The 13703-nt window shown below is 30.6% G+C and overlaps 2 protein-coding genes across 4 annotated transcripts; both read left to right on the top strand.

The window, feature by feature from the left end:
* The first annotated feature begins 92 nt into the window (after nt 1–92).
* On the top strand, nt 93–4048 carry LOC107406713 (laccase-17). Its single transcript, XM_048471470.2, has 6 exons — nt 93–1212; nt 1299–1450; nt 1542–1786; nt 1881–2009; nt 2183–3157; nt 3588–4048. Exons 1-6 carry the CDS (start codon nt 1093–1095, stop codon nt 3716–3718), a joined length of 1752 nt encoding a protein of 583 aa, XP_048327427.2. The 5' UTR covers nt 93–1092; the 3' UTR covers nt 3719–4048.
* Nucleotides 4049–9135: 5087 nt separating this feature from the next.
* LOC107406712 (protein DETOXIFICATION 3) lies at nt 9136–12368 on the top strand. 3 transcript variants are annotated; one of them, XM_016013886.4, is made up of 7 exons: nt 9136–9535; nt 10522–11066; nt 11176–11262; nt 11370–11426; nt 11533–11771; nt 11903–12108; nt 12244–12368. In XM_016013886.4, exons 1-7 carry the CDS (start codon nt 9299–9301, stop codon nt 12283–12285), a joined length of 1413 nt encoding a protein of 470 aa, XP_015869372.3. In that variant the 5' UTR covers nt 9136–9298; the 3' UTR covers nt 12286–12368. The 3 variants fall into 3 exon arrangements, with proteins under 3 accessions (XP_015869372.3, XP_024925328.3, XP_024925329.3); XM_025069560.3 differs by lacking the exon at nt 11176–11262; XM_025069561.3 differs by lacking the exons at nt 11176–11262; nt 11370–11426.
* Nucleotides 12369–13703: the final 1335 nt, after the last annotated feature.

Below are 13703 nucleotides of genomic sequence, written 5' to 3'. Positions count from 1 at the left end.
GAAGAGATTTAGAAATTCTTATTCATGTATTATGTTTTCAGAAATAATCTAAAAATGTACATATATGTTATTAATAATAAAAAATATTGAGAATAAAATGCTTCAGTAGCTTGCAGACATATAGTTGTTGCCATGTAGCTGTTAGTACATGCCCTTTTCTCTGAAATTAAAAATAGGACAAAAATATCAATAGGTCCTTATTGGAAAATGTACCATCTTAGACAGCAAAGAATTAATTTGAACTCTTAAATCTTTTTAACAACCATGGCTTAGAATAGAAAACTAATCATATAAAACCTCACAGATAATGACTGAACAAGGAGATTTATTCTCATTGGTCATGGAAAAGTTGAAGAATTAAGCATTTGAGAGAGACAGAGTAAGGTAGAACGAATGGTCGTTAGAGATATTTTTAACGTCAAAATTAAGATATTTTTACTAATAATTTAAAACTGATAATTCTGATAAAGAATAATATACTTTTAGAAACTCATAATAAAATTTATTGGTAATTCATACCAAAACAAACCCTCAAAAATATCAGTAAACAATTCAAAAGTTTTAACAAAAATGTTTATTTCTCTTTACAAAAAGAAAATTGTAGAGACATTTATCTCTAATTTTTTATCTTTTGAAAAGAAAAAAAAAAAAAAAAAAGGCAGTGATTGTTGAGCATGAAAGTAGGTTAAAAATCATGAGGATTTTACAGATAGAAAGTTAGAAACTATCGTTTTTCTTTTTTTCTTTTTTTATTCACAAAAGGATATCAAAGGTTTGACTTGAAAAGAAAGGAGGTCAAGAGAGAAATATTGATTGTCTTTGACACCACTCTAAAGTTGTTCTAACTTCTAACAAGTGGTCCTATTTAAAAATGAAAACAGTGATATACAAGTTCCTCTTCTACTTACTATATATAAACAATTAAGTTTCCATTTTCTGTCACATTATCAAATCAAACACCTTTTTTCTTTCTATTTATACTCACCCTTTATACCTTATTTGATCAAGATACTCTCAAGAACTACTACTACTTCATCTTCATCCATAATTTAAATATATTCTCCATAATCAGATAGCCCAAGACAGTAAAAAATGGGTTGTCTTCTACTTTCTTCACCAACATTCCTCAGACTCTTTCTCTTCTCTTTCATATCAAGTTTTCTCACTTCTCAGCCTGGTTTTGCTACCATAACCAGGCACTACAGGTTTGATGTATGTGTCATATAGTATATACCATCTTGAATCAAATTCTGTGATTGCTTTCTCTGTTTCTTCTAATTTGGGATTTTTTTTGGCAGATTAAACTGCAAAATGTGACCAGGCTTTGTCATACAAAAAGCATTGTGACAGTAAATGGGCAGTTTCCCGGACCTCGCATTATAGCAAGAGAAGGCGATCGTTTGCTTATTAAAGTGGTTAACCATGTACCAAATAACATCTCCATCCATTGGTAATTCATTTTGTTTTAGATTTATTTGATTATTAATTAATTTTATCTTATAACAATATTTGATAATTCATTTTTTTAATTGAAAAAACAGGCATGGAATTAGACAGCTTCAAACAGGGTGGGCTGATGGACCTGCATATGTGACCCAATGCCCCATACAAACTGGCCGAAGCTATGTTTATAATTACACCATTATAGGCCAAAGAGGCACACTTTTCTGGCATGCCCATATCTCATGGCTAAGATCAACACTTTATGGTCCTATTATTATTCTTCCCAAGCTTGGTGTTCCTTATCCATTTGCAAAACCATACAAAGAAGTACCTATAATCTTTGGTAATTTAATAGTCTTTGCCAAGCTAAAATGAAATTTATTTATCCTTTTTCACTCTTTTTCCCGAGCTAGCAAATTAAATTAATATGCACGCAGGAGAGTGGTGGAATGTAGATCCTGAGGCAGTTATTAGCCAGGCTTTGCAAACAGGTGGAGGCCCAAATGTGTCTGATGCCTATACCATCAATGGACTCCCTGGGCCATTGTATAATTGCTCTTCCAAAGGTAATCAATTTTGCTTAACAATTGTTTTCTTGGAGGAAAAAAGAAAAAAAAGAAAAAAAATACTATTTATCACCGTTATTGATAAGATATCATAATTAGGATTATTAATGGTGACTGAACATAATGCTCTTAAGAAATTACAGTGTTGTAAGTTTTTAATTGAATCTTGGTAGATACATTCAAGCTGAAGGTGAAGCCAGGAAAAACCTACCTTCTTCGCCTAATCAACGCGGCACTCAACGACGAGCTCTTCTTTAGCATTGCAAATCACACTCTCAAAGTGGTAGAAGCCGATGCTATTTATGTAAAACCTTTTGACACTAATACCCTTCTCATAACTCCTGGACAAACAACAAATGTTCTTCTCAAAACCAAACCCAGTTTCCCAAATGCAACATTCTTCATGACTGCTAGACCTTATGTGACGGGCCTTGGAACCTTTGACAATTCCACCGTTGCCGCTATCTTAGAATATGAATTCCCTTCCAAAACCTCTCATTCAACACTAACAACAAAGAAACTTCCACTCTTCAAACCAATTTTGCCTGCTCTAAATGACACTTCATTTGCAACAAATTTCGCAACCAAACTTCGTAGCCTAGCCAATGCTCAATTCCCCGCTAATGTACCAAAAAATGTTGATAAGCGCTTTTTCTTCACATTAGGCCTTGGAACAAATCCATGCACACAACATAACCAATCCTGCAAAGGGCCTAACGGAACAATGTTTGCTGCTTCAATAAATAACATTTCTTTTTCACTTCCAAACACTGCCTTACTCCAAAGCCATTTCTTTGGACAATCATTTGGGGTTTATTCTCCAAACTTTCCAAATAGTCCTTTGTTTCCATTTAACTATACAGGAACACCACCTAACAATACAATGGTAAGCAATGGAACAAAGCTTGTGGTTCTTCCATTCAACACAAGCGTGGAGCTGGTCATGCAGGATACAAGCATTCTTGGTGCTGAAAGCCACCCTCTTCATTTGCATGGATTTAATTTCTTCGTTGTTGGCCAAGGGTTTGGGAATTTTGATCCAAATAAAGACCCTGCAAAGTTCAACCTGGTTGACCCTATTGAAAGGAACACTGTAGGTGTTCCTTCTGGTGGGTGGGTTGCTATTCGGTTCCTAGCAGACAACCCAGGTGAGTTTAAGGTTAATTAACTTATATGCATATATAGTTTTATTCTATTGGTCGTAATCGCCTAGTTTATGCTTGACATAGACAATCTCTCATTATCAAGAGACATAATTTTCACATGGATTAATATTACACTAAATTGCGCACCAATCATGCAACATATAAGCTACCTAAGATCACTCAATGTAAAATTACTATATATACATACATATATATATTTATATATATAACACTGCTATCATGGGTGGCCACCCCATGTACCATAGTATATTTTGGTGCCATCAATATCTTGGCGCCATTCAATCTCTTTGTCTTCTCGCCCAGAGATTTATAGAATTATATATAGAAGTTAATCTTCAAACCACATGTCTTAGAGAGATAAAAACAATATTGTTGATAATAATGCATTGTGTCTATATAAATATGTGAACAGGTATATGGTTCATGCATTGCCACCTTGAGATACATACAAGCTGGGGCCTGAAGATGGCGTGGTTGGTCTTGGATGGAAACTTTCCCAATCAAAAGTTGCTTCCTCCACCAGCAGATCTTCCTAAATGTTGATGTTAATACTTTTGATATTGCTTCGCTAATAATTTTGTGGGACACAAATAATTCTTTGGCGTTTTGAGCTTTGCTCTTCGAAAGTTTAGTTCGAACTTTTTAAAGAGAGAGCTAATGTTAAGTTATATTCCAACATAGATATTGTGGGGCGGGGCGGCAATTATATGGTCAAAAAGTTTCTATTTTCTTTTACTTTCGGGGTTGCATATGTGTAATATACACACCAGAGACATGTGTGCATATGTATATTTACATATGTATCATGTGCCCTAATTATATGTAAACACAAATCTAAAAAAAATTTCTGGTTGATTCTAATTTAATACATTTCTTTTTGTTGGACGGAAAATTTTGATACATTGTCTGAGTGCTCTACAATAACATTTTGTGTTAAAAATATTATTCATTCTTTTTTAATTTTGATATATATATATATATATATATATATGTATGGGGAAGGGGATTCCAATTTGGATCAATAATACCTGAGAAAAAAGTGGCTTTAACTAATCACTTGTTGTGCAAAGACCTGTACTCTGATTTTTCCTTGAACACTACTTTCGTAAAACTCAAGTTTAAAATAAGAGAAAGGCTAAAGATAGAACATGTACGATATAGGCTTTTTGATTTGCAAGAAACATATAGAATGAGAGGATGGAAAAAAGAGCAAATGATATATTGCAAGAAAGTAAGAGAAAATGAGAGAGATAAACAAAGCTTAAGAGTTATATATATATATATATTTATATATATAAATATATTCTTTAATGAATCTGATGTATTTATACAAAGCTTAGTCTTGATTAATTTATATATGATTGGATAACATATATATCTATATATATAAGAATCATTTCATTAGGATCTGTCTGGCTATCTTTTTTTGTTTTGTTTTTTTTTTTTTTTAATGGTCGTTAAAATACTGAATACAAGTTTGGTAAATTATTTTTTCTCAAAAAGATATAAAATAAAATTTGTCGTCGCATTGTTGGGTGGGGTCCAGGTATTTGATGTCGATAGCACGAAAAAGATAAGGAAATTTTCTGAAACACGCCCGGTTTAATGGCCCATGCCTGGGTCCCCATTATGAAGGGGTCCCAAAAAAAATAAAAAATAAAAAATAAAAAATTATTATATATTGTTTATATACTTTAGTTTTTATTTAATAAATAATATAGAATAATTTTTTTGAAAAATGTATATATCGTTTTTTTTTTAATTTTACATTAACTGCAATTTATTATTATATTTTATTTTTAAAACATAATATCAATCAACAATTCATTTTATTTTACCAAAATATTAAACTTTTTATTTTCTATATTTGTATTAAATATTTAATAGTTAACAAGTAAAAGATAGGTTAAAAACCTCTCAATTTATAAGGTTTTTTTCATTTTACTCTTATATATTCTTTTAATTCATTCAACTTTTATATAAGTTATTTAATTTTTCTCACACATCGTACATAGTTTACAAAATTTCTATTTAAAGGCCGTACAAAAGATAATTCTATTAGTTATTAGATTTTTTTCTTCATATTACTTGTTATTTATTTAATTATTTTATATTGTTCATTCTCATAAATTCTATTAGTTATTAGTTTTTTTTTCTCGTATTACCTATTATTTTTTATTTACTTAATTATTTATATTGTTCATTCTCATAATATATATAAATATGCATATATGTATATATATATATATATATATTTGTTTTCTACTAATTTATGTATGTATTTATTAAATTTCAAAAGATACCATTGTTTATCATATAAAAATAAACCATACATGTGTTTTAATGTGCCTTCTCTAATTTATTTTAAAATAATTGATTAGACTTTGCCACTGGCATAATTCAAATTCACTTAAAAAATATTTATTATGAAAATTTACCTCAAAAAATTTTTAAAAAAAACATATATTTAAAATAGAAAATTTAATTTTAAAAAAATTATTAACAATATTTGATAAAGACCTTACAACAATTTTTGCCCAGGCCTTACTAAGAGTTGAGACAGCTCTGTTTTTAAAACAATTCAAAACAACTTTTTATTATTTTCTTTTTTGAAGTCATAAAACGAATTATTTTCTAAAACTGCCTTTGGAAAATAATGGTCGAACACCTGTATCCATTTTTGGAGAATAACTTTCAAGTTTTAAATTAAAAAAAAAAAGAAAAGAAAGTTTTTTAGTATCATGCATGACTAAACAGGTCCTTATAGTAATCTTCGCAAATTAAACTGCTCAAGCAACAAAAGACTAACACACAATTATACGTGCATGTACAATATATTAATTTTTAATAGATGGCAAAAACACATGTATATGCTCTAATTATTTAGTTTTCGATTATAATTAATAGGTTGGATGGACATTTCTATCAGATTAATTAAACCACCAGAACGACATGAGCTGATCTGCCGTATCTTCAACATGTTATGTTCCGATTGAGTGTGTACTGCACGTGTTCCATAAATATTTGAAAACGATATCAATTCGGTTTCTTGTATACTATTACAAGTACTGCAATAATATTACTTATTAATTAATTAACTATATGTACTTATACTGTCCAATTTAATAATATCTATTTTTGAACATCAAGGAAACTCCTAAATGAAGGGGGTCTTTCTTCTAGTAATTAGAAATCAAATATGCATGGGAAAGCAAAATACATGTTTTTTTTTTTTTTAAATTATATATATATATATATATATATAAATAAAATGCAAAATAAATATAATTTGATGTCTACTTTGACTTGTAATTAGGCCCTAATAAGAGATTTTGCAATTGATGTGTCTTTAAAAAAAAAAAAAAAAACTTATAGAATCTTAATAATTGACATTCAATCACATAGACTAAATAAGAATATAGCACAAAAATAAATTATATAAATATTTCCAGATATCAGCAAATAAAGAAATAGAAGAGATGAGGGAAGAGAGGAAATGGGATGATAAAAAGAGTGAATTTGTGGGAGAGATGAAAAAGGAGGAAAGCTGCCCAAGTGGTGGCAGTTGTGGTTTTGCAGTACTTGTAGCTAGTGGTTTCCATGATAATGGTTGGTCATCTTCATGATCTCTCTCTCTCTCTCTCTCTCTCTCTCGAGTGTTGCCACTTGCCATTGCCACCTCTTTTACCAGTGTCAATGGTGGTTGGACTTCCAGTTGGTGCCTTACAAGGTCTTGTTGTGCACGGAAGGGGAAAAAGACTTTGGATTGGAATCGTGATTGATTATACTGTTCAATAAATTCTTCTTTCGATCTCTTGTCACTGTTTTCACCAGTTGGCACAAGCAGGTATCATGTGCAAAATACGACTATAAAAGTTAATCCTATGGGCTATGAAAATCCTAGGTCGGTCATTAACTACCACACGGAAATGTAGGTTGGTCCCTGCACTGCCACTTCGACGGTGCTCAACGGTGTCAGTCGAGCATTTTCCTTTTTAAAAAGGGTTAATTTCATCGATATATCCGATATTTGATTTCATATAATTAAATTTTTCTGCTTTCAAAAATATTATCAACCTTCTATTAGATTTTAACAAATACCATATTTTTATTTATTTATTATTTCATTCACATTTTTCAAATTAATCTCATCTACACCTTTATAAAGGTATTAGTTATAATTTTTAAAATTTGAAAGATTAAATTATAATTGATGCAAATTTAGAGGTTTATATGGTAATATATCATCTTTTTAAAAGCAATTTTCACTATTGATCTGATATTGTATTCTTTAAGTTGACATTGTTACAAAATTTATCAAACTTATACATGTAAAGGATACACAACTTGCAAGCAAATAAGGTAAAGGATATTTCTAAAGAGATCCTCAGAAAACATTGAATCAAACTGAATGGTTGAATTAATGACAACAACTCTTGTAAAGTAGTACCATGGCATATTATCTTAAATTTTAATAAATAGAGTAGAATAGTCAGTTTTTTACAAAGGTACCTTAATAGATTTTCGATCAGTATCTGTTTTATTAATTTTTAAATTTTTTTTGAGGGTTGAGATTTACAAATATATTTAAGGTAAACTCACATAGACTTTAAATATATCTTTAAATCTCAATATTTGAAGTAATTCATAAGAAAAGTTATAATAGAAAATCCATTAAGATGTCATAATAAAATACTAATAGTATATATAATTTTCAACTAGTATAGAGTATTTAATGATGGAAGATTTGGTTGAATTTGAGATCTATTTGTGTTTTGTATTCTATCATTTATTTTATGTTTGTAACTGGACATTATAAAATATAGTGATGTATAGCGAGAAAGTAAATGGAGATGTGTGAATCCATCAGATGGAGATGGTGTGTATAACCGTTTAAGATAACCTCAAGCTTAAAGACTAGTGTGTATCACTCATGAGAATTGAGACTCGTTGTATTGGGTTTTTGGCTGGTGGAATAAGAAATTATGCTCATTTGAGAAATTTCAGAGTGCTTATCTTGTTATCTATGGCACACTAAATTCTCCCCTCCTCATGGACGTAAATCTGGTTATAGATCAAAGCACATAAATATCGGTGTTTATGTTTTTTCTGCCTATTTGTTTCTCTCTTTCGTTCTGTTTATCAATCCGATGATACATGCAATTCGACAAAAGAGGGTTTCCTTCAATAGGGACTGAAATCTGGGATGGTTCTATTCGAACTTGGTATCACCGAAACATGTTTTTGCACCCAACAAGAAGTATATTTAATATAATATATGTTACATCTCTAATCCATTCTTTTTATTATTTTGTGCAATTATCTTATATCTTCGAATTTGTTTGCTTGCATGAAAGCTTCAATTAATAAATAATATAGAGGTTTTGATATAGTAGGCAAGGTTGTCCAGTTTTTCCTATAGGCAACAAACAGACTTTTAGTGTCAAGAGTTTCAAACTTTCATGACTGACCAAATTTTCACCATAGAGGGTTTGTCTGTCGCCTACAAAATTGGACAATCTCATTTATAATAGCAAAGTTAATAATATACATATATATATATATATACAACCTCGTTTAGAGTATGCGTTAATTCTGTATCATTAAAGGTGCATCATAAGTTTTTTATTTACAATAAACTCAAAAATCTAATCTATTATTGCCAAAAGATGGCGCACCGCTCCTTATGATGTGGAATTGCCAAGCTATATACATATGTATATATATTCAGTTATCCACAAATGAATTATATTTATAATTGTTGTCCATTTCAAATGCTGAGATAAGAATACGATGGAGCAATAGAAAACAAACAATATAAAAAATTAAATAAAAAATTAAGGAGTTGTGTTGGATTGGTATACATAAAGGGATGTAGACAAAAGGGGAAAAAAAAAAAAAAAAGAAGAAGCAGAAAAAAGCTTAACATACTAAAAAAAAAAAAAAAAAAGTAGAAAAAAGCCTGAATTTAGTCCATCCATCAATACAAGTAAAATAAAAAAAGCTTAACCCTTTTGTGTTATATATATCAGGAAAAAATTGGTGCACACCACATGTATATAAAAAGAGCTAGCTAAGGCAACCACATTTGAACATTTCCGAGTAAAACTACATTAATTAAGAATGTCCTCGGAAGAGGCACTGTTGGGAAATAAGGAAGCGATCAAGACAGGGAAGAGTGGGTTGAAGGAGGAGGTAAAGAAGCTGAGCTCCTTAGCAGCTCCAATGGTGGTGGTGAGTGTGTCACAGTACCTCGTGCAGGTTGTGTCATTAACAATGGCTGGACATATTGGTGAACTCTCTCTCTCTGGTGTTGCTATTGCCTCCTCTTTCACTGACGTCATTGGCTTCAGTCTTGTTGTAAACTCTCTCTCCTTCAATTCATTATCACCTTGTTTTGATATCTCTTTTATTCATATTTTTATGGTTAAAATTTCATTTGAATGATTAGTTTTATCATAATTAGATTTAAACCCTATATTTTTGAAAATTATCATTAATCGCCTTTTAATTTTTAATATCTATCAAAATAAATTCATTTATTATTAAATTTTTACAGTTAAAAAATATATTTTATAATTGAATAATATTGTAAAATTACAATTATAACCTTTAACTATTAAAATTAATAATAAAACTTGATTGATCTAAATGATAATTTTTCAACAAATGTATAATTCAATTATAATTAGGAAAGAACTTCCCTTACTTTTATATACAATTAAGCCGTATTTAAGAAATTTTTTCCCAAACAGGACATATTGATTGTTTTTGAGGGAGTAAGATTGAGAACAGAAAACTTACTAAATTTGGCATCTGGTAACTAATAAAGTCTGATGCTTTACAACTTTACTGGCATAGAGCATCATTATCTTTTTAGCATAACTTTTGGGTAGCAGTCTCTGTAGCATATAAGGGATATTAATAGAGACAATGATTATACTGATCTTGGCTAAGGTGGTTGTTAAATCATCATTGTCTCACAAACTAGAGTTTGTAATAAGTGGGTTCAACAAAGAATTAATGGTGACTTAACTCATTGTTAACAAACATATAAAAGTAAATCAATTATTACATAGTTGAAACACGTGTCTGCTGATGTGGGTGCTTACTTGTCTTTAATAAGCTCAAAAAACTCCTACATTTATGTTTTGATATATTTGTCTAAAATCTAGTTTATATATTATATCTGTTTGTATGGTGTTTACAAAATCCCATTGATTTTTTATTTCTAGGTTATATTCTTTTGTTTATACGAATTTATATATATATATATATATATATAAGCCTTATTTTTCCAGTCTTTTTGCCACAATAATTTACTGAACTGGGTCTATACCAAGCAGTTGGGAATGGCTGGTGCATTGGAAACTTTATGTGGACAAGCTTATGGAGCAAACCAATATCGGAAGCTTGGAATCTACACTTATTGTGCTTCAATTTCTCTTATTGTAGTTTGTATACCAATATCTATTCTTTGGATAATTATGGACAAACTGCTTATATTGATAGGCCAAGACCCTTTAGTCTCCCATGAAGCTAGAAAATACTCAATCTTACTCATCCCTGCACTATTTGCATATGCTATTCAACAATCACTGGTTTGCTATTTCCAGTCTCAGGGATTGATCCTTCCAGTGCTTATAAGCTCATGTGCCATTCTCTGCTTCCACATACCTGTTTCTTGGGCTCTAGTATATAAGCTGGAACTAGGGAGCGGAGGAGCAGCAATATCCATTGGTTTATCATACTGGTTGAATGTAATATTACTTGTGTTATACATGAAGTATTCTTCAGATTGTGAGAAAACCCGTGTCACATTTTCGAGTGATGTTTTGTTAAGCACAAGAGAATTTATTTCCTATGCTGTCCCTTCTGGAGTTATGGTTTGGTAATTTCTCATCCTTATGTATATACAACTTCCATTTTCAAGTTTTTGGTTTTTCTTTTTGTTTTAACTCTTTTACTTTCATGCATGCCAATGATCACTTCATATATAGTCTTGAATGGTGGTCATTTGAGATACTTACTTTACTATCTGGGCTTCTACCAAATCCGAAACTTCAAACTTCAGTCATTTCGACATGGTACCCATCTTTGTTCTCCTTCTGCTATAAGAATAAACATTGAAGTAGGACTATTTTTTTTTTTTTTTTTTTTTTTTTGTTCTAATACTTCACAAATATTTGAGCAGCCTTACAACAATTACATTGCACTATTTCATACCTTATGGTATTGGTACTGCTGCAAGGTACACTATAAAATCAACTAGCGCCACGAAAATGTTGTTCATTCTTCTATTTTTTTTTTTTCTTGAAATTTATTTTAGAATCTTGCATTTGGCATCGATTTTGTAGCTCTCGAATCTCGAATGAATTAGGAGGTGGTAATTCAGAGGCAGCTCGAATGGCGTTTTATGCTTTGCTGATGCTTGTTTCCATAGAGGCAGTTGCCATGAGCACAATTCTGTTTTGCTGTCGTTCTGTTCTTGGTTATGCCTATAGCAGTGAAAAGGAATTTGTGGATTATGTGGAAAAATTAACTCCACTGCTTTCTCTCTCATTCATCATGGATAGCTTTCAAGCTGCGTTTTCTGGTATGTTTAATTTAATTTCTTGATCATTTCAATTTCATGTTTGGATCAGCTCAATTTTTTGTCTATTTTTCAGCTTTCTTCCTTTTGGAGCTAAGTTTATTTAATTCAATAGTAAATTGTTGTTCGATCAGCGGTTGCTAGAGGATGTGGTTGGCAACATTTGGGAGTATATGCCAATCTAGGTGCATTTTATTTAGTTGGAATTCCTGTAGCTGCGGTGTTGGGTTTCCTTATAAATCTGAAAGGGGTTGGCCTATGGATAGGAATTCTTACAGGGTCTGCTGTCCAAGCAATGCTGCTTGCCCTTGTAACATCCTCCACAAATTGGCAAAAAGAGGTTCGGAGAATAAAAGCACCCCCCCTTTTTTTTTTTTTTCACTATTTTGATTATTGAAAATGTGGTTAGAAAATTAATTTCTAACTATAGGCTTCCAAGTACTAAATGATTTTTCATATGTGGATGATGTTGCAGGCAGTCAAGGCAAGGGAGAGGATATTCAAGGAGACAGACTAATTTATAAGCAAACTAGCAATTGTCAAAAGACAAAAATAATAATTAATAATAAAATTAATAAAACGACTTTATATTAAGGTTATGAGTTTTGAGATAGTGTTTTATGTTTAAACAAATGCCCCCCCCCCCCCAAAAAAAAAAAAAAAAAAAGTGGGAATGGAAACATATAAACATTTAAAGCTTTAAGCAATATACTGATAAAAAAGTAAAGTCCTTAAATATAGATATCTAAAAATCCATTTGAAATACAAAATTCGACTAGACTATTTGAAATTTTACTCAATCAAATATGACTAAACTTAAAATAATCCAATTTGATTTTATTAGACCTAAAATAGTTCGGTCCACTGTAATTTAATCCAAACCAATTTTTCATCTAAAACATGAGAGCATTTAATCTATAATATTGTCATTAATGAGAATTGAACTTGAATAACCTTACAATGGGCTTTTTTTTCTTTTCTTTTTTTTAAATTCCCATTTCGGGAAAAAATAAAAAATAAAAATAAAAAAATCCTTGCCATACGCAAGGTTTCATTCAAAAAATAACTTGCCTGCCATAGGCATAAGTCAAATATATTAAAAACAAAGGCATGGTGTATTGAAATAGTGATTGGTTCAGCTGTTCTTAAGTCAACTTTGCTTTCTATTATCGCTGCATGCACTAGTTGGGAGCGAGCACGTAACATGCAATAAAACTCTATGAATCGGATATCTTTTCTTGAACAAGCACTACGCGAAAAATAAGCTCTAGCGACACATTATTAGCGACGCTACGAGATAAATGCATCTAAAAAAATAAAACCGTGACTCTGAGGTTAATACGTCAGTAAAAATTCGACCAATCGACGACGCATAAAAAAAAAGTTGACGTCGAGAAGTCGCAAGAAACAAAAACACACGACGCATAAGACTTAGAGTCGCTGAATAAACACAGTTATGCGTCGCCTATTAGTGTAACATTTTTTTTTTTTTTTGCGTTTTTTGTAAGTATGTAACAGTTGATTTTCTTTCAAATTTAAATAACAAGTGAAAATGTTTAAATATTTCGGAAAATATTTTATTGATATAAGGCGACGTATACACTATTATGGGTCGACCATTAGGGAATAAATTTATATTTTTGGGTGTTTTTTCTAAGTATTAAACAGTTGATATTCTTTCAACTTTAAATAACAAGTGAAAATGTTTAAGCAGCATGACATTTTTTTTTTGAAATTTTTTTTTAAAAGATCTATTAATGATATCAGGCGACAAGAAGAATTGTGCGTCGCCTATTAGTGTATTATCATATATTTTTTTGAAATTTTTAGTAAGTATTAAACAGTTGATTTCTTTCAACTTTAAATAACAAGTGAAAATGTTATAGCTGCTTCACAGTGCTTTTTTTTTTTTTGTTTTTTCAAATAAATTTTTAG

The sequence above is a fragment of the Ziziphus jujuba genome, chromosome 4 (assembly GCF_031755915.1).
Source record: "Ziziphus jujuba cultivar Dongzao chromosome 4, ASM3175591v1".
In the NCBI taxonomy this organism is placed as follows: Eukaryota; Viridiplantae; Streptophyta; class Magnoliopsida; order Rosales; family Rhamnaceae; genus Ziziphus; species Ziziphus jujuba.
Note: the sequence above shows the minus strand (reverse complement) of the source record. Positions and strands in the feature narration are given on the sequence as shown.